The sequence below is a fragment of the Hyperolius riggenbachi genome, chromosome 4 (assembly GCF_040937935.1).
Source record: "Hyperolius riggenbachi isolate aHypRig1 chromosome 4, aHypRig1.pri, whole genome shotgun sequence".
Taxonomy (NCBI): Eukaryota; Metazoa; Chordata; class Amphibia; order Anura; family Hyperoliidae; genus Hyperolius; species Hyperolius riggenbachi.
This window is the reverse complement of record NC_090649.1, coordinates 10,677,729-10,699,034: the sequence shown is the minus strand read 5'-3', so window position 1 is coordinate 10,699,034 and position 21,306 is coordinate 10,677,729. Positions and strand designations below refer to the sequence as shown.

The 21,306-nt window shown below is 48.0% G+C and overlaps 1 protein-coding gene across 1 annotated transcript in view; it reads right to left on the bottom strand.

Moving 5' to 3' along the window:
• LOC137571127 (uncharacterized) overlaps positions 1-21,306 on the bottom strand; it is a 178,181-nt gene that overhangs the window by 116,894 nt on the left and 39,981 nt on the right. The window contains exons 5-7 of the mRNA XM_068279852.1: positions 16,876-17,025; positions 16,644-16,781; positions 15,365-15,511 (exon numbers count right to left, since the gene is read on the bottom strand). Of these exons, the coding sequence (XP_068135953.1) occupies positions 15,365-15,511; positions 16,644-16,781; positions 16,876-17,025 (435 nt within the window). The remainder of the gene's footprint in view (positions 1-15,364; positions 15,512-16,643; positions 16,782-16,875; positions 17,026-21,306) is intronic.

The window sequence follows — 21,306 nt, the reverse complement described above, 5'->3', positions numbered from 1 at the left end:
GGACGCCGGGTGGTTTCCATGGAGACCCGACGCTGGAACCGGCGGTTGCGGTACGTATCTCTTCTTCAGTTCCTTCCTCCCCGTCCGTGACCATCTCCGCTACAGGCCACGATCCCCAGCTCTGGGCTGGCCAGGCTCAAATTTTTAACTCGCGGTGAGTCTCCGCACCGCACCCAGCCGGCACCCACACACAGGGCAGAGTCAGGCCTGCAGCAGGCCAGGACACACAGGCAGCAGCAGCACAGCACAGACAGCTGCCTTCTCTGCCTTTATTATAGCGCCGGCCCTGCCGCCATCAGTGTGCAGATCTGAAAGTGGGCAGGTAAGAAGGAATGATTGTTTAGAATTCTCCATCAGTCTGACTAAATCCAGCAATGGCCAACACAGTTAAAGACCTTGTCTGAAAGCTAATAAGACATAACTTTTACTTCATAGCTGTTAAAAAGATTTACGTTTTGAGATTTAATATTTTCTTCATTTTATTTTACTTTTTACACAAACTTTGCTTGGCAGTGTAAGTATTATTTCCCATAGAAGGCCTGTATATAGTCTTTGGTCAACTATGGTCACTGCCCTAAGCTAAGCAAAAATATATATATGCTGTGCAGCTTCTAAAGTAATAAAGAAAACCCCCCAGCAAGACCAACATGTTTCGGTTCATGAAAATAGTGCCTTCGTCAGGGCATACATAGAAAAGTGCTTAGGGTGCAAAGTGCATGATAGAAGAACAACGCAGCAATTTACAAAAGCATAATCGATATATTTGTATAGTTATAGCCTGTACGACCGACATATATCTAAGGAGGCAGTGTGGGCTCTTAAAAATGAACTAAGAATATTCTCTTTATACTCATCTGATTACTTTAATACTGGCAAGCATAGTAGTGTTGATTTAACCTGAGTAAATAATGGGGTGTTGATAACCTATCATGTATATACTTATTGATACAAACCCTAGGAAACAGTATTTATTTGTATTTCCTATTATGGATATGTGGGTCTTCAATATATACATGGAGTGCAGAATTATTAGGCAAATGAGTATTTTGACCACATCATCCTCTTTATGCATGTTGTCTTACTCCAAGCTGTATAGGCTCGAAAGCCTACTACCAATTAAGCATATTAGGTGATGTGCATCTCTGTAATGAGAAGGGGTGTGGTCTAATGACATCAACACCCTATATCAGGTGTGCATAATTATTAGGTAACTTCCTTTCCTTTGGCAAAATGGGTGAAAAGAAGGACTTGACAGGCTCAGAAAAGTCAAAAATAGTGAGATATCTTGCAGAGGGATGCAGCACTCTTAAAATTGCAAAGCTTCTGAAGCGTGATCATCGAACAATCAAGCGTTTCATTCAAAATAGTCAAGAGGGTCGCAAGAAGCGTGTGGAAAAACCAAGGTGCAAAATAACTGCCCATGAACTGAGAAAAGTCAAGCGTGCAGCTGCCAAGATGCCACTTGCCACCAGTTTGGCCATATTTCAGAGCTGCAACATCACTGGAGTGCCCAAAAGCACAAGGTGTGTAATACTCAGAGACATGGCCAAGGTAAGAAAGGCTGAAAGACGACCACCACTGAACAAGACACACAAGCTGAAACGTCAAGACTGGGCCAAGAAGACTGATTTTTCTAAGGTTTTATGGACTGATGAAATGAGAGTGAGTCTTGATGGGCCAGATGGATGGGCCCGTGGCTGGATTGGTAAAGGGCAGAGAGCTCCAGTCCGACTCAGACGCCAGCAAGGTGGAGGTGGAGTACTGGTTTAGGCTGGTATCATCAAAGATTAGCTTGTGGGGCCTTTTTGGGTTGAGGATGGAGTCAAGCTCAACTCCCAGTCCTACTGCCAGTTTCTGGAAGACACCTTCTTCAAGCAGTGGTACAGGAAGAAGTCTGCAACCTTCAAGAAAAACATGATTTTCATGCAGGACAATGATCCATCACACGCGTCCAAGTACTCCACAGCGTGGCTGGCAAGAAAGGGTATAAAAGAAGAAAAACTAATGACATGGCCTCCTTGTTCACCTGATCTGAACCACATTGAGAACCTGTGGTCCATCATAAAATGTGAGATTTACAAGGAGGGAAAACGGTACACCTCTCTGAACAGTGTCTGGGAGGCTGTGGTTGCTGCTGCACGCAATGCTGATGGTGAACAGATCAAAACACTGACAGAATCCATGGATGGCAGGCTTTTGAGTGTCCTTGCAAAGAAAGGTGGCTATATTGGTCACTAATTTGTTTTTGTTTTGTTTTTGAATGTCAGAAATGTATATTTGTGAATGTTGAGATGTTATATTGGTTTCACTGGTAAAAATAAATAATTGAAATGGGTATATATTTGTTTTTTGTTAAGTTGCCTAATACTTATGCACAGTAATAGTCACCTGCACACACAGATATCCCCCTAAAATAGCTAAAACTAAAAACAAACTAAAAACTACTGTCAAAAATATTCAGCTTTGATATTAATGAGTTTTTGGGTTCATTGAGAACATGGTTGTTGTTCAATAATATAATTATTCCTCAAAAATACAACTTGCCTAATAATTCTGCACTCCCTGTATATCTCTCTATCTCTCTCTCTATATATATATATATATATATATATATATATATATATATATATATATATATATATATATATATATATATATATATATATATATATATATATATATATATATATATATCACCTTATTCTCAGGAAAAAGATCTTAATAAATGCTATAGATAGCCTCTTTTGTTGAGCCTTCTTGAAGATACCAGCCCTTAAAATGTTTGATTTATTATAGCACTCTATTAAATAGTATGGTTAATTTGAGTATTAATAGAGATGGTTGTACCTAACACTAACCAAAATGGCCAACGGCATAAGATCATGTAGATAAAGGGCCTCTGTTATCTAGCAGGCATGGTCGGAAGAGCCCATTTCCGTTTCCGAGACAATTCCGCATACCGTCATACCAAAATTCCGCATACCGGCACATTCCGGCAGTATTCCGCATTTATTTTCCGTAATTTTTATCCGGACTTCCGTAATTTTCGAATGATTGTGTCTATGTTGTCTATTGTCAATAAAGTTGTTGTATATTACGGAAACATGATTGAAAAGTGTACTTTCGTAAATTTCAGCCTTTTATTACGGAAATGCTGTTTTTTTATATGTGCACTGTTTGTGGGGTGGCGCCCAGGCGGAATTTCGCATCCATGAGCTTGTTGTCATGATTGGTCAACTCATTCCGCATCTCCTGATTGGTCAATTCATTCCGATTCTGATTTTGCCGGAATTCCGCATTCCGGTTTGACGTTTCCGGATTCCGCGGAACAATGCGGAATTTCGGTATTTAAGCTTCCGCGGAATTCGGAAGCACATGCCTGTTATCTAGAATGTATTTGAGGAATCTATTGTATGTATAAACACAGGGGGCGGCACTTCGTTTGTTGTAAATATATATCAATAGAGCGGAGGAGTATGCTAAGTAACCATGGCAACGTCTAAACAATGCACGCTGCGAAGAGACGCACCCCTTAGACATGCATTTCCTGTGCAGAAGACACGGCATCAGCCGTCACTATGACAGCCCGGATACGCACGGAGACTACGCCCCCCGACACCGTGGTTAGACGTGAGAAGATGGGAGGAGAGTGATCCCCCTACGCACAGCGCACGTAGAGGGTTTGGTGACGTCATGTCACATGGCCTATTCTGGCCAATAGGGGACTTCCAATGTAACCCTATGGAGATATCTACCGAGTACGGCGTTCTAAGAGTTTTAAACTCTCTAAGGTACGTCTTAACAACTATCTCTATTGGGAGAAGGAGTTCTGGACATGATAAAACTTTTTAAACGTCTACAGGCTACAGAGATGATATAATTTATTTATATGGAGAGAGATAGTTTAACCAATAAGGAGATAGGGATTTTGATGGATGACTAATCTGACCAATGGTAGATTAAACGGCTGGATGGGTGGTACTAATTGTCCAGACCCACCCACTCCCAGGGATATATAGGGGAGGCTGTGAGCCACTCTCAGTTGATTGCTGACATTGCTTGAGAGTACACCTCTCATTTTTGTTATTTTCTTTGATTATGTTTTTGTAAATTGCTGCGTTCTTCTATCGTGCACTTTGCACCCTAAGCACTTTTCTATGTATGCCCTGACGACGGCTCTATTTTTATGAGCCGAAACATGTTGGTCTTGCTGGGGGGTTTTCTTTATAAATTTAGAAGCTGCACAGCATATATATATTTTTGCTTAGCTTAGGGCAGAGACCATAGTTGACCAAAGACTATATACAGGCCTTCTATGGGAAATAATACTTACACTGCCAAGCAAAGTTTGTGTAAAAAGTAAAATAAAATGAAGAAAATATTAAATCTCAAAACGTAAATGTTTTTAACAGCTATGAAGTAAAAGTTATGTCTTATTAGCTTTCAGACAAGGTCTTTAACTGTGTTTGCAAGAAAAATCAGATTTGTGTATTGTAAATTCAGCAATGGCCAAGAACGATCGTTCGCAAACAATCTTTCTTTGTGTTTGGCATCACATGTACTGGACGCCGGGCCACACGACAGTGAATCTGACAACTTGGACCTCATTATTCGGGTCTCCTGCCAAAGTCCCTGAAGGTTTTTATAATGACGGCTCTGAGGACATCTTTACACCCTTTGAATAAGAGGTTCCTCCAATACCAGTGCAGGGAATTCATCTACCTATCGTTATCATTATCTTTCCATTATGTGTTCTTACATGTCTCTAGAGCCCTGCTTACAGTGGTGTGGCCCAGCAGGATGTGGAGGAAGCTGTCCATGTATGAGTAGTACAGATTACAGTAGTTTGGCCCAGCAGGATGTGGAGGAAGCTGTCCATGTATGAGTAGTACAGATTACAGTGGTTTGGCCCAGCAGGATGTGGAGGACACTGTCCAATGTATGAGTAGTACAGATTACAGTGGTGTGGCCCAGCAGGATGTGGAGGACACTGTCCATGTATGAGTAGTACAGATTACAGTGGTGTGGCCCAGCAGGATGTGGAGGAAGCTGTCCATGTATGAGTAGTACAGATTACAGTAGTTTGGCCCAGCAGGATGTGGAGGAAGCTGTCCATGTATGAGTAGTACAGATTACAGTGGTTTGGCCCAGCAGGATGTGGAGGACACTGTCCAATGTATGAGTAGTACAGATTACAGTGGTGTGGCCCAGCAGGATGTGGAGGAAGCTGTCCATGTATGAGTAGTACAGATTACAGTGGTTTGGCCCAGCAGGATGTGGAGGACACTGTACATGTATGAGTAGTACAGATTACAGTGGTGTGGCCCAGCAGGATGTGGAGGAAGCTGTCCATGTATGAGTAGTACAGATTACAGTGGTTTGGCTCAGCAGGATGTGGAGGACACTGTCCATGTATGAGTAGTACAGATTACAGTGGTGTGGCCCAGCAGGATGTGGAGGAAGCTGTCCATGTATGAGTAGTACAGATTACAGTGGTGTGGCCCAGCAGGATGTGGAGGACACTGTCCATGTATGAGTAGTACAGATTACAGTGGTGTGGCCCAGCAGGATGTAGAGGACACTGTCCATGTATGAGTAGTACAGATTACAGTGGTGTGGCCCAGCAGGATGAGGAGGACACTGTCCATGTATGGGTAGTACAGATTACAGTGGTTTGGCCCAGCAGGATGAGGAGGACACTGTCCATGTATGGGTAGTACAGATTACAGTGGTGTGGCCCAGCAGGATGTGGAGGACGCTGTCCATGCATGAGTAATACAGATTACAGTGGTTTGGCCCAGCAGGATGTGGAGGACACTGTCCATGTATGAGTAGTACAGATTACAGTGGTTTGGCCCAGCAGGATGTGGAGGACACTGTCCATGTATGAGTAGTACAGATTACAGTGGTTTGGCCCAGCAAGATGAGGAAGCTGCTGTCCATATATGGGTAGATGTCTATAACATCAGTTCCCAAAGCACGATGCTTGGGGGTAATATTTGATTCTTCGCTCTCATTTACTCCTCACATTAACTCCCTAACCAGCTCCTGCCATTTCCAACTGAAAAACATAGCACGTATCCCACCTTTTCTCTCCCATGATACAACCAAAATGTTAGTACATGCTCTTATTATATCTCGATTGGACTATTGCAATATATTGCTTGGTGGACTTCCAACTAACCGACTAGCACCGCTCAATTCTGTACTTGTCACGGACGGTTGCGGGGCCGCAGGCGCGTCCTGTAACCGCCCGTGAACAAAAAGCGATCGCACTCGATTCCCTGCATCGATTGCGCTTCAAATCGATACAATCTGGGTTGAGTGTGTAGTGGGAGCTGGAGTCCTTTTCTTAGCAGTGAGAGCACCATCCTAAAGGCTGGATGGCTCTTTTGATATGCTAGTGAGCCTGGGCCCAGAGAGTCCCTGGCTTCCAGCTGTGCGGATGGCCTATCCATCAGGTATAAGGTGACACCTAGCTGATCTCATGTAGATGTTAATTAACCAAAGGATGCCTAGGTACAGCCAGGCAGGCTACGAATCCACGGGAGGTCTTGACACTTTGCTCCCTAGTAAAGATCAAAGGAAAGTCAGCTGTTAGCAGCTAGAACACACCCTGAATAAACCTGAAGTCTCATGGCATAATCCATAACTTCCCAGATCTGTAATATTTCTGGGGTTCCTGAGATGGCAGCTTCACCAAACGTGGGGGAAGTGTAGCATGAGCCCCGGTGCTGGTTCTGAGGAAGTTTCAGAACATTCTGAGGTAAGGACTGCCAGTTAGGCAGTTTGAAAATGCCCTGATGATACCACAGGGGTCCCACCCCTCATGTCTGGTATCAGGGCGCTGGGTAAATCGAGACAGACCTGAAAATGTTAATAAATCTGCCCTGACCTGTACGGTTCTGTGAGATAGAGCCCATATATGGGTAGATATGATTTCTAGCCCCCAGGATAAGGGGAGGGCTCATCTCATCTTCTAAGGGGGTGTATGGCTCCCCGCCCTCACTCTCTCCTACTGAAGCAGGGGCATAAGAATGGCTGAGGACCCAAACTCAGGGTCCTCCACACTGAAACATCTTGCACTCATCAGATGCCAGCTTGAGGATATGCTGGCATCCACCTGGTCTGAACGCTGAACTCTAAGAACTTGAAACCGTTTTGCTTGAACTGATGATTTTCCCACAAAAAGGACATCTTTCCAGGAACTAAGTATTTTTCTCCCTTCTTTTAATTTTTATACTGGCTATTACCGTCTTAATAATTGTGATTTTAAATAATTGTCTGTATATATTAATTATTTATATTGTGTGAATAAAAGACTTCCTCCAAGTCATTCACTGTTCCGCTACCCTGCTTATCAGCACACACAGAACTGATCCCGGGTCTCTGAAGATACGCTACCGTTTGTTTGTTGTTGGCTAGACAGAATATCGTGTGTTTAACCGTTTTATTCGCAGGACTAGTCAGTTAGTGGGCTCCACGGTCCCATGATAACCGCGGTGGTGGCAGTTTACTCTGAACCAGTGGGTGAAGTTGTAATCACCCGTGTCTCACAGGCTCCCTTCTGAGTTGTCTGCGGCTAATTCTTAACGGTTCCTGCGCATTGACTGCGACCAGAGTTCGCACGATCTGTGCGCTGGCACCGTTTAGAAGGCTAAGTGCGGTCAGCCACTAGGGCTCCTGTGACAGTGTTAGGCAGCGGTTGGGACCTGTGTTGTGCTGAAAGTATCTACGATAGCGCTAGCGCTATCGAGAAACAAACTAATTCGTTGGTGTAGCTGGAAGGCAATATATTTTTTATATATACAGAGAGACTGTGTAGCCAGTACCCCTCCCCAAAAGTTTTATTTTATTTGGCATGGAAATGTCCGGGAACTACAAGAAAATGTGCCTGGCGGACCTGCAAAATCTTTGCCAAGAGAGAGGCATTGATATCGGCCGCAAGACACAACGGGACCTGGTAACGGAATTGTTTCAATGGGATACCCAGCAACTGTGGGAGCCGGGGGTGTCCGCTGAAGTGGATACCAGCCCATCTGACCCAAGTCAAGGGGAACCAGAGACTGAAGATTCTGCGCATACGGAGGTTGAGCATCCTGCGGGCCCTGCTGCAACAGTTACGCAGGAGAATGTCAGTGTGGACCCCAATCCCAGAGTTTCCGAAAGTACTCGCCTGGAACCGGCCAGTACTGGACTGTCCGTTTGTACTGATCCGCTAATGCAGCAGGCATTACAAAAGCTGATGGACACTGACCTGGACAAGTACCTGCAGTACATGCGTGAAGAGCGCCAAATGCGGGAGGAACGGGAGCGGCAAGCTGCTGCTGCTGCTGAACGCCACGCGGAGAGGGATGCCGCTGAGCGAGAACGGGAGCGCCAACGACAGCATGAGCTAAACATGGCAAAAGTGCAACAGGCCAGCCGGAGTTCACCGCCCAGTCTCCCTGCTGAAGGAGCTGCACCACCCGTAAGTGCAAAATTTAAATTTGCTAATATTGAAAAAGACACAGACATTGACTTGTTTTTGCGGTCTTTTGAAAAAGCATGCCGTCAGTATCGTCTGTCCCAAGACCAGTGGGCCAGACATCTGACACCTTTGCTGCGCTACAAAGCGCTTGATGCCTTCGCAGAATTGCCTGCGGAGAAGGATAATGATTATGCTGCTATAAAAGACGCTATCATTACTAAGTACCAGCTGACGCCAGAAGCCTATCGGAAAAAGTTCAGGGCCTGGCAGAAAAAGCCTTCTGATTCGTACCGAGATGTGGCCAGCAGCTTGCTCACCACACTCCGCCAGTGGACACTAGGCCTCACCAAAGGGTCTTATGATGTCCTGGAGGACTTGATAGTCCTGGAACAATTTCTGAACATTTGCCCTGCTGATGTACGCCAGTTTGTGCTAGAACGCAGGCCGGCTTCAGCAACTGTCGCTGCAGACCTTGCTGAGACTTTTGCAACTACCCGGGTGGCTGATACCCGCAGAACTGTCCCATCCAGCTGGAGAGGAGGTCAGCCCAATACCTCGGCAGACCCTCCTGCCCCTGTGAGCCGTCCGCCACAGAGGCCACCCAGCGCAGCTGCTGCACCCAGGCCTGCAGCCTCTGGAGAGGTCACCTGTCACTACTGCCACAAGACGGGACACATGAAGTTCACCTGTCCGGAGCGGAGGCAGACCACCCCAGCACCTGGACCACCCGCACCTCGCCCGCGGCAGACACCCCCCGCCAGTGTACCCCAACCAGGAGCCGCATCCAACCTGATGTTTGCCAAGGGGGCAGGGAACTCCCCCATCACAAGCAATCACCAGCTGGTTACGGTGAATGACCAGCTTGTCACTGGTTTCCGTGACACCGGAGCAGATGTCACTCTGGTGCGTGCACACCTTGTCCCCGCAGAGGCCATCATTCCTGACCAGTACCTCACCCTCACTGGAGTGGGGGGCACTCTTTCTCACATTCCCCAAGCCCGGGTGTCCATCGACTGGGGGGTGGGGGTCCACGAGAAGGTTGTTGGGATCCTGGACCAACTGCCGGTCCCTGTTTTGCTGGGGACCGACTTGGGCACGCTGGTGTCGTACTATGAACCTGCACCACGCCCTGTGGAATGCCAGGACGGAGACGGACTCTCTGCCCACACCCAGGTACTTTGCACCCAGGGGCAAGAACAGGGGGGAGGTGGGTTGAACGTGCCCAGTTCACGGGTACCTGTGGTTGATGTACAAACTGTCTGTGATGAAAATGTTCCTGTTACTGTTATTAATGCTTGTGACAATGATGTAGGTAATGCCAATATGTGCCACTCTGAAGGGATACCTGTGCTAGCGGTAACACGCAGCCATACTGCTCAGACCCTGAGCTCAGAACAGGTAGAGGAGGTCCCGGCCTCCTCCCCCTCCTCTGACCACAGGGATGGTACCCTTCAGCCACTAGCCTCATACGCCACGGGCCAGCTGGCTGAGAGTGAGAGTGCTGCATTTGTGCAAGCACTCCAGACTGACCCTAACCTCGAGGCCCTCAGAAAACAGGCTTCTGAGCCCCTCACAGACGAGGCTACGTTCAAGGTATACTGGGAAGGTGGGAAGTTGTACAGTGAGCCTGTACACCCCACCGAAGGTGAAATGGGGATGGGTACCAAGTTGCTTGTGGTACCTAGTGCCTTCTGGGGGCATGTGCTGAAGTCCGCACATGACATTCTCCTGGCCGGGCACTTGGGGATCCACAGGACCCTTGATCGTATCCGGGGACATTTCTACTGGCCTCAAATGCGGATAGATGTGACGAACTACTGCCGCTCATGTACCATTTGCCAAAAGGTAAAAAGGGCTGGGAATCCCCGCAAAGCTCCCTTGTGTCCACTGCCAATCATAGGTGAGCCCTTTCACAGAGTGGCAGTCGACATAATTGGACCATTGCCCACTCCCAGCAGCAGTGGCAAAAGGTACATCCTGACGGTGGTGGATTACGCCACCCGCTATCCTGAGGCCATGGCACTTTCCTCCCTGAGAGCGGACAAGGTAGCCGACGCGCTACTTAACATTTTCTCCCGAGTCGGGTTCCCTGCGGAGATGCTCTCCGATCAGGGAACCCAGTTTATGTCCGGACTCATGGAGGCCCTGTGCAAAAAGATACAGATGACGCACATTGTCTCCAGTCCCTACCACCCGCAGACCAATGGACTGTGTGAAAGGTTCAACGGGTCGCTGAAGCAAATGCTGACCATGTTTGTTGAGTCGCAAGGTGGGGACTGGGAACGATACCTGCCTCATCTGTTTGCATACAGGGAGGTGCCGCAGGAATCTACCGGGTTCTCCCCGTTCGAGCTCCTGTATGGTAGGAATGTCCGAGGACCCCTACAATTGATGCGGGAGACATGGGAGGGCAAGGGGGACCCCACAGATGTCTCTGTAGTTGATTACGTTCTCAGGTTCAGGGACAAGATGGAGTCCCTCACAGAAATGGTAACGGAAAACATGGCCCAGGCTCAGGCCAAACAAAAACTCTGGTATGACCGCACTGCTGGAGAGAGGTCATTTGAAGTAGGTGACAAAGTGTATGCCCTTCTTCCAGTGAGGCAGAACAAGCTGCAAGCGGCCTGGGAGGGACCCTACACTATAGTGCAACGGTTAAACCCTCTGACATACCTGGTGAACATGGGAGGCAGGAAACAGAAAAGCTTCCATGTCAACATGCTGAAGGCCCACCATGACAGGACCAAGTATGTGCTGCCAGTGTGCAGCCGGTTAGAGCAGGGAGAGGCAGACCCCCTGTTAGACCTGCTGGCTGACATACGAGATGTGGACAGTGACCTAAGCGTCAACCCACAACTCTCCTCGTCCCAGCAAGAGCAGTTGCAGGAGGTGCTGGGTCCGTACCAGCACACCTTCTCCGGTGTCCCGGGGCGGACCAGTCTGGCAGTGCATAGGGTAGATACGGGCACCCATCCCCCCATCAGGCAATCCGCTTACCGCGTCTCCCCTGAGGTGCAAGCGGACATGCAGAAAGAGGTGAGGGAGATGCTGGAGCTAGGGGTGGTTCAAAAGTCCTGTAGTGCCTGGGCAGCCCCTGTTGTCCTGGTCCCCAAGAAGGACCAGACAACTCGGTTCTGCGTAGACTACAGGAAGTTGAACGCCATCACCACTACAGACGCCTACCCCATGCCTCGCATCGATGAGTTGTTGGATACGCTGGCGTCCGCCAGGTACCTATCAATCATGGATCTGAGCCGGGGGTACTGGCAGATACCACTTGCACCTGACGCGAGGCAGAAGTCGGCCTTCATCACCCCTTTTGGCCTCTTCGAGTTCACGATGATGCCCTTTGGGATGAAGAACGCTCCTGCCACGTTTCAGCGGGCCGTAAACGACCTGCTGGAGGGACTGCAAGGGTTCGCTGTAGCGTACTTGGATGACATTGCGGTGTTCAGCCCCACCTGGGAGGAACACCTCAAACACCTGTCCCAGGTACTAGAGAGGCTGGCCGCAGCCAATCTGACAGTTAAGCCGAGTAAGTGTCAGATTGGTATGACCGAGGTGCAGTACTTAGGTCACCGGGTGGGGGGTAACACCCTGAAACCTGACACGGGAAAGGTTGACGCCATCCTGGCATGGCCTCGGCCTATCACGAAAAAGCAGGTCCAGGCGTTTCTGGGGACCGCCGGCTACTATAGGAAATTTGTTCCAGCCTATAGTACCCTGGCGAAACCCCTGACCGATGCCACTAGCAAGAAACACCCCAAGGTTGTTAGCTGGACCCCCGCTTGCGAGAACGCCTTCCAAGCCTTGAAGCAGGCACTCGCAAGCGCCCCGGTGCTTCAAGCCCCAGACTTCAGTCGTCGGTTTGTTGTACAAACCGATGCCTCTGACTACGGTCTCGGCGCAGTCCTCAGCCAGGTGGATGGAAAAGGAGATGAACACCCTATCCTCTACCTGAGCCGGAAGCTCCTGCCCCGAGAGGTAGCCTACTCCACAACTGAAAAGGAGTGCCTAGCGATCGTGTGGGCCCTACAGAAACTACAATCGTATCTGTACGGCCGCTCCTTCACGATCATTACCGACCATAATCCCCTGAGTTGGCTGAACCACACTGCTGGGACCAATGGCAAGCTCTTACGTTGGAGCCTGTCATTACAGCAGTATGACTTCACGATTCAACACAAGGCAGGCAGCCGACACCAGAACGCCGACGGGCTATCCCGTTGCAACGGGGAACTAGATCAGATCTCGCAGGTTAGCGGCAACGACACACATCTTGCTGATGAATGTCTATCTGCCTTCTCCCCAGGGAGGGCTGTCACGGACGGTTGCGGGGCCGCAGGCGCGTCCTGTAACCGCCCGTGAACAAAAAGCGATCGCACTCGATTCCCTGCATTGATTGCGCTTCAAATCGATACAATCTGGGTTGAGTGTGTAGTGGGAGCTGGAGTCCTTTTCTTAGCAGTGAGAGCACCATCCTAAAGGCTGGATGGCTCTTTTGATATGCTAATGAGCCTGGGCCCAGAGAGTCCCTGGCTTCAAGCTGTGCGGATGGCCTATCCATCAGGTATAAGGTGACACCTAGCTGATCTCATGTAGATGTTAATTAACCAAAGGATGCCTAGGTACAGCCAGGCAGGCTACGAATCCACGGGAGGTCTTGACACTTTGCTCCCTAGTAAAGATCAAAGGAAAGTCAGCTGTTAGCAGCTAGAACACACCCTGAATAAACCTGAAGTCTCATGGCATAATCCATAACTTCCCAGATCTGTAATATTTCTGGGGTTCCTGAGATGGCAGCTTCACCAAACGTGGGGGAAGTGTAGCATGAGCCCCGGTGCTGGTTCTGAGGAAGTTTCAGAACATTCTGAGGTAAGGACTGCCAGTTAGGCAGTTTGAAAATGCCCTGATGATACCACAGGGGTCCCACCCCTCATGTCTGGTATCAGGGCGCTGGGTAAATCGAGACAGACCTGAAAATGTTAATAAATCTGCCCTGACCTGTACGGTTCTGTGAGATAGAGCCCATATATGGGTAGATATGATTTCTAGCCCCCAGGATAAGGGGAGGGCTCATCTCATCTTCTAAGGGGGTGTATGGCTCCCCGCCCTCACTCCCTCCTACTGAAGCAGGGGCATAAGAATGGCTGAGGACCCAAACTCAGGGTCCTCCACACTGAAACATCTTGCACTCATCAGATGCCAGCTTGAGGATATGCTGGCATCCACCTGGTCTGAACTCTGAACTCTAAGAACTTGAAACTGTTTTGCTTGAACTGATGATTTTCCCACAAAAAGGACATCTTTCCAGGAACTAAGTATTTTTCTCCCTTCTTTTATTTTTTATACTGGCTATTACCGTCTTAATAATTGTGATTTTAAATAATTGTCTGTATATATTAATTATTTATATTGTGTGAATAAAAGACTTCCTCCAAGTCATTCACTGTTCCGCTACCCTGCTTATCAGCACACACAGAACTGATCCCGGGTCTCTGAAGATACGCTACCGTTTGTTTGTTGTTGGCTAGACAGAATATCGTGTGTTTAACCGTTTTATTCGCAGGACTAGTCAGTTAGTGGGCTCCACGGTCCCATGATAACCGCGGTGGTGGCAGTTTACTCTGAACCAGTGGGTGAAGTTGTAATCACCCGTGTCTCACAGGCTCCCTTCTGAGTTGTCTGCGGCTAATTCTTAACGGTTCCTGCGCATTGACTGCGACCAGAGTTCGCACGATCTGTGCGCTGGCACCGTTTAGAAGGCTAAGTGCGGTCAGCCACTAGGGCTCCTGTGACAGTACTGAACTCTGCTGCTCGACTCATTCATCTCTCCTTTCGCTCTTCCTCTGCTGACCCTCTCTGTCAAGCTCTTCACTGGCTACCAATTAATGAGAGGATTCAGTTCAAACTCTTAACCCTAACCTACAAAGCTCTCCACAATCTCTCTCCCCTGTACATCTCCTCACTTGTCTCCAGATATCAACCCAACCGCAATCTCAGATCTGCACACGAGCTTCTTCTATCCTCTTCTACAATTACCTCCTCACATTCACGTGTACAAGACTTCTCACGTGCCTCACCCCTCCTCTGGAATGCCCTTCCACAACACATCCGCCACTCTCCCACCTTTGAAATCTTTAAACGCTCCCTCAAAACCCACCTTTTCCGACAAGCATATTCCCTAGTTTAGGCCATGCACCCACTAAATAACCTAATTACGCACTGCCTGTACATATACTGTATACATCCCCACCTCTTGTTTCCACCCCATTCCTTTAGATTGTAAGCTCGCAAGGGCAGGGCTCTCACCCTTTTGTGTCATGTGGAATGTTATTAATGTAATTGCTTGCACTCTGTTAGACATTTACACATTTTAGTCATCATGTTAAATCAAATTGTAATCAGCAGTGCTGTATCTTGTATCAGTGTTCATATTTGATGTATATCATTGTCTGTATCATTATGTATCCCTTGTTTGTTTTCTTACATTGTACAGTGCCACGGAATATGTTGGCGCTTTATAAATAATAATAATAATAAAAATAGTACAGATTACAGTGGTTTGGCCCAGCAGGATGAGGAGGACACTGTCCATGTATGGGTAGTACAGATTACAGTGGTTTGGCCCAGCAGGATGTGGAGGACACTGTCCATGTATGAGTAGTACAGATTACAGTGGTGTGGCCCAGCAGGATGAGGAGGACACTGTCCATGTATGAGTAGTACAGATTAGTGGTTTGGCCCAGCAGGATGAGGAGGACACTGTCCATGTATGGGTAGTACAGATTAGTGGTTTGGCCCAGCAGGATGAGGAGGACACTGTCCATGTATGAGTAGTACAGATTAGGGTTTATTATAAAGTAATGAGGTGTTTTGTCTCTTCTCTGTTACCTGTGATGGGTTTCACACATGTCCGGCTATATCCAGAGGGGCAGCATTTCTCATCTGGCTTACAGTCCACATCACGGCTGCATTGTACGGAACCACAGGCCACCTCACTGGGCTGCACGTCATCCATGGGGCAAATTCCCACCGGGTCTGTGTGGAGAGAGCATATACCAGATTATATATAACTATTATACTATCACACATGGGGTATATTCCCCCGGGTCTGTGTGGAGAGAGCACATACCAGATTATATATAACTATTATACTATCACACATGGGGTATATTCTCCCGGGTCTGTGTGGAGAGAGTACATACCAGATTATATATAACTATTATACTATCACACATGGGGTATATTCCCCCGGGTCTGTGTGGCAGTGGGCAGGGCCGGCGCAACCATAAAGGCAAAGGAGGCAGCTGCCCCAGGGCCCCAGAGCTTGTAGGGGCCCCCAGTGGCTACAAGAGGAAAACAATTTTTTTCAAATCGACCTAATAGTTTTTGAGAAAATCGATTTTAAAGTTTCAAAGGAAAAAAAATACACATTTAAAAACCAGCCGACTTTAATGGTTAATAGCAAATTCACCTTAAATTCTAGAAACCCTAAATTTGCAGGATATGTTAAGGAGATCATTGGGAATAAGAAAAAACAATTTTTCAAAAATACCTTATAGTTTTTGAGAAAATTGATTTTAAAGTTTCGAAGGAAAAAAGTATACTTTTAAATGCGGTTATTGTCACTTTTAGTAGCAAACCTAACGGTAGTGTAATTTTACATGTATCAAAAGAAAGAGCAATACATTACCTGATGGGGTTTCCAGGGGGTCTAGACGCAGCCGCAGCGCTTTGGCCAGGGATCGCTATACAGCCGCAATATGGCTGTATGAAGATCCCTGGCATTTTTTTTCCTATTTTCCCAATTTTTTTTTTGTTTAGAGTGTGGGAAAAAATTTTTTTTTTAATTATGTGGGGTCTCCCCTCCTGAAACGTTAACCCCTTGTCCCCCATGCAGGCTGGGGTAGCCAGAATGTGGAGCTCCGACCGATTGGGGCTTCAAACCCTGACTATACCAGCTGCAAAAAAGGTCCCTTAATGCCAATTTTTGCTCCGGGGTATCTGTTGGGGGGCCCCCCAGGTTTATTTTGCCCTGGGGCCCCATTGTTGCTTAAACCGGCCCTGGCAGTGGGCATTAGTAGTCGAGGTTATTGGGGAGTTTTATACATTCATGGTAACTCTAGCTAGGTTGAGCAGAGCAGGGTGGTGGAAATATCACAATTTATACCTGGCTCCGGGTCCCAGCACGTCTGGCCACATATGTTGCAGCACTTCTGCCCCCCGGGGCATTGGATGTCTCTGGTGCACTGCTTCACAAGCTCTGGATTACACTTTGCCTTTATATTGGGGCAGCGGCCGGGTTTCACTACAGAGAGACAGAGGTGGATAAAGAGAGACAGTCACTCACTTGTATACACTTCACACAGGTGGGTGTGGTCAGAGGGTGCAGGGGGCAGTACCTTTTTGTGGGGCCACACACTGAAGGCCACAGTTGACGCAGCAGCATTTGTTGGGGGCGGTGCACATGCTGTCATCGTGGCACTGGGGTGGCCCGGGCTTGGCATACATACAGATGGATGAATTGAATTCTGGACAGACATCGATCAGATCTATCGGAAGAGCAAACAGTCGGTTAATTCTACCAGCAGGTCATATCCAGGGAGCGTCATTATTTAATTCTGTTTTTCCTTCTTCATGATTTTAAAAGGTTTGCAACCTTTAAATGTGTTCCCAGTCCCACTTCCCAGAATTTGTGTGTGAGGAGGAGAGCTGAGGATGGCTCCGCGCGAGCTAGAGCCCAGCAATTCCCCCACACGCCACTATTGTGCAGAAGACTGAAGACATAATAGTAGTCATAATAATAATGATAATAGTGACCATAATCATCATTGTTATTATTTTGCCCCATTCCCAGCCTGAAGAAGATACGGGACCTGCTTGTTGTCAGCACACACAGTCTCTTCACCTAGAGGGAATTTCAGTAGATTAGGGACAGGCTGAGATGTTCCTCTTTCCTGCCGGAGATTTTGCAGAGATGGCTACATATACTTTGATATCTTTGTTGCTCTGTGGACCCCCCTCAGTACCTCATCACAGCAAAGTCACCAGAGATCCACCTCACAGAGCAGCACCTTGTCCCTGCCCAGGAGGTCATCCCATTCTGTCTCTTCTTTATCTCAGCCTTCTGCTGGCACCCCCAACACAACACTGGCGGTCCTGAGACCCTCTGCCTTCACATTACTGCTGACCGTCCTAAGCTGTGTACTCACGTCACAATTTTACCAACAATTTTCCCAACGATCTGCATTTTTTGAGCGGCCATTTCGGCAATATCACGACGTGGGTACAGGCGCACAATCAATGAACGCTTGAAGTCTCGTTCGCGCCCAACATGGAACATCGCATGACGTTGTGCATACCCACTGTCAGGAAGAGGCGTCGCTGAATGACCGTTGTCAAGGGCACATCGCCGGACCCGTCGGTGGTGAATTCAGAGCTTAACAAAGAGGAAGCTCCACTGACCCCCCACCCCCCCCCCCACCCACACACACACACATCCTGAAAAAAACATCCTCTGTTCCTTAGCACAACATGCCACACACTCTCCTCAGAGCATAGAATGTAGTATCCCTGGCCTGGGCATCCTCCCATTTCCACTCTATCTCATCTCTGCTTGGTGCTCCACCACAGCACTGGTGGTCTTCTCGAGACAGTTTGTTTCACATCAGGGGCATAGTAATAGGGTTTGCAGAGGTTGCAACTGCATTGGGGCCCTTGGGCCAGATGGGCCCCGAAGGGCCCTCCCTCAACTGCGGTATTAGATCTCTATTGGTCTTGTGTTCATAATAATCACTTCTCTAGAGACTTTGAATAGTGGTAATCATTAACAAACTGTTCTTGCACCTCTGACACTGTGGTTGCCATTGGCAGATTTTGGTGCACCGTATCAATTGTTATGTATAGAGTGCTTGGGGGGGGCCCATTGTAAAACTTGCATCAGGGCCCACAGCTCCTTAGCTACACCACTGTTTCACATTGCCATTGACCCTCTAAAAAAAAAAGGATCCTCTGCTCCTTAGTAGCACAACATACCACACACTCTCCTCACATAGCGTAGCATCACTGTCCCTGGGTTAGATGTTCTCTCATCCCAGCCTCTGGCTTAAATCAGCCTCCTGTCCAGACACATCAGTGATGGACCTGAGACTGTCCCTGCTGGAAGTCCTAAAACTCCAGCCTCCTGTCCCACCACAGCACTGGTGGTGGACCTGAGATGGTCCCTACCCTGGTTGTACCGCTCCAGCATCTGCTTCATCTCAGCTGCTTCCCTCACCACAGCTCTCTTAACCTTTATTTTCAACAGCACAAGACACCAAAGAGCCAGCATGCAGAAAAGAACATGAAGCATTTTTGTCCTTGGTCTTGATATGCCCCATTCTAACCTATGTCTTATTTCAGCCTCCTCCATTACCACAGCTCTGGTGGACCTGAGGCTGGAAGCTTCTCTCTTCCCATTACTGTCAATGATACAAGGTCGACTGGCACACCATGTCAATTCTCCAAGCAGGTTTATTGTTTGCACAGCATGACAATTGTTTCGGGGCCACGGAGGGTCCCCTTCATCAGATAAAGTGCAGACATACAATCAGTGCAGAGTTCAAACAGCTATATATATCAAATAAGAACCATACCCAGGCATCCAACAAAGACTTCCCCCCTTAATTAGCATACTAATTCCACTAAATGCATTAGCATTCCATAAGTGCCACAATGGGATAATCACCCATTGTTACATACCTGATCTCCATGAGTGGTCCTAACTGATGTCCCTGTACATGCCCACCGATGCATCCCACGAGTTCAGCAGCCGTCTGCGCGATTGCAAACTGCTTAACTGCAGTCTGCGGTTCGAAACTCGCGCCATCCGCCGCCTGTGTGGATATTCAGCCGTTGGGCTGATCGTGCGGTGTCCCGGGCCGTTGTCATGGCAACCTGACAAGCAGGCTGCCATGACCAATCATTACTGGTGATCTGCTGGATGGGAGCTGCTATCAGTGTGCAGATCTGAAAGTGGGCAGGTAAGAAGTAATGATTGTTTAGAATTCTCCATCAGTCTGACTAAATTCATCAATGGCCAAGAATGATCATTCGCAAACAATCTTTCTCTGTTTGGCATCACATGTACTGGATGCTGGGCCATACGACGGTGAGTCTGAAAACTTGGACCTCATTATTATCCGGGTCTCCTGCCAAAGTCCCTGAGGTTTTCTATGATGACGGCTCTGCAGTTAATTCATCTACCTATCGTTATCATTATCTATCCACCATGTGTTCTTACATGACTCTAGAGCCCGGCTTACAGTGGTTTGGCTCAGCAGGATGTGGAAGACACTCATTATCTTTCCACTATTAGAGATGGCCCGAACCTCCGATTTTAGGTCCACGACCCGGGTTCACGAACCTGCCGCGTAAGTTCGGTTTGCACGAACGTACGCGAACCGCAATAGACTTCAATGGGGAGGCGAACTTTGAAACCTAGAAACACTTATGCTGGCCACAAAAGTAAAGATGTTTCAAGGGGTCTAACACCTGGAGGGGGAGCATGGCGGAGCGGGATAGACGCCAAAAGTCCTGGGGAAACATCTGGATTGGACGCAAAGCAGCATTTTAAGGGCAGAAATCACATTTCTTTAGGCCTAAATTGCAGGCCTAAAGTCCTTTGAAACATCTTGCATGTGTATACATCAATCACGGAGTGTAATTCGTGTACTGCTTCACACTCACACCAAACTCACTGTGTAACGCACCACAAACAACTGTTTGTGTAGTGACGGCCGTGCTGGACTACTGCGCAACATGGCGTGATTGCTCTTCCTCACTCAGTGATGTCAGGTAATGTCTGACTGCCTTATCTACTTTCGATTGTTCTTTCTCTACCATTGTTAAAGCTTACGTCTATTTTTGTAAATACTTGTTCTGCTTGCTGTTCAGTACCTGCAACGAGAATCTGTTATGGAGGGCAAGTCTGCCATTGTGAGTGACCACGGGTAATGGCCGGGGAATCAGGGTTCAATTCCGGTCCGGAGTGGGAGCCTAAGAAACGGCTACCACCACTACGCATCCAAGGAAGGCAGCAGGCACGCTGTGGGCAAAGGAGCAGGAACGGCTACCACCACACATCCAAGGAAGGCAGCGGGCATGGCATGCACGTCCCGAGGTAGTGACCAAAAGGAGGACTTTTGAGGCCCTGCTGTATATGACACTAATAGACTGTACTACCTGTAACGAGAATCTGTTATGGAGGGCAAGTCTGCCATCCATTCAAGTGAAAGGAATGCACTGACTTTCAGGTATAATACAATGTGCGGTCAAAGATGCAGTGACTGCAAACAGCTGTTTGTGTAGTGACGGCCGTGCTGGACTGGTGCGCACCATGACGAGAGTGCAGGTGATGGCGGCACAGTGACACTGTGTGCGCTCACGTAGGTAGGTGGGTGCACTGTGAACAACAGGTAGGTATATGCAGTAATGGGTATTACAATGTGCACCTGTCACACACACAGGTAGTCACTGAATGTGCTGGGCCTGGCTGGCAGTGGCACACACACAGTATGAATTATCAAGGCTGTCTATGCAACACAAGTGTCAGTGGTACACACACATAAAAAATGGATCACAAGAACAAGATTAGCTCTCAAAAGAGCTGTTGTGGGGTGCTATTATAGCAATAAGAATCAGCAAGGAGCAAGCTAACAAGCCTACAAGAGCCTAAGAAAGCTTTCCCTATGAGAGTCTGCAGCAGCAGCAGCTGTCCCTTCTCTATTTACTGCAGGCACACGAGTGAGTAAAATGGCCGGCGGTGCCTGCCTTATATAAGGGGGGTGGGGCTC